Source organism: Eurypyga helias, unplaced genomic scaffold, assembly GCF_000690775.1.
Source record: "Eurypyga helias isolate BGI_N326 unplaced genomic scaffold, ASM69077v1 scaffold12188, whole genome shotgun sequence".
In the NCBI taxonomy this organism is placed as follows: Eukaryota; Metazoa; Chordata; class Aves; order Eurypygiformes; family Eurypygidae; genus Eurypyga; species Eurypyga helias.
In genome coordinates, this window is record NW_010266306.1 from 1 (window position 1) to 256 (window position 256).

At 66.0% G+C, this 256-nt stretch overlaps 1 protein-coding gene across 1 annotated transcript in view; it reads right to left on the minus strand.

Annotated features, from left to right (window-relative positions):
* Nucleotides 1-38: 38 nt before the first annotated feature.
* The window catches only part of RHOBTB2 (Rho-related BTB domain containing 2), a gene marked incomplete at its 3' end in the record, with an annotated part of 3,390 nt that continues 3,172 nt past the window's right edge, over nt 39-256 (minus strand). Inside the window, 1 exon segment of the mRNA XM_010157022.1 lies at nt 39-176. Coding sequence (XP_010155324.1) covers nt 39-176 — 138 coding nt within the window.

Here is a 256-nt window from a genome sequence, read left to right on the forward strand (position 1 = left end):
CCGCAGCGCAGGGTCCTGTCCCCCCTGCCGCGTCCCACCTGAGCCAGCTCCAGGAACACGAGCACGTCCCCATCGATGTCCACCATCATCTGCGCCGCCTCCATCAGGCCGGTGACCGTGTACTGCTCTGTGGGGACATTCCGGGTTACAAGGAGGGGGCAACGGGAGCAACTGAGCTGCCACCAAGCTTGGGGACAAGGCTGGGGAGAGACACTGTCCTGCTGCAGCCGCCCCGACTCACCGGTGAGAGCCACCA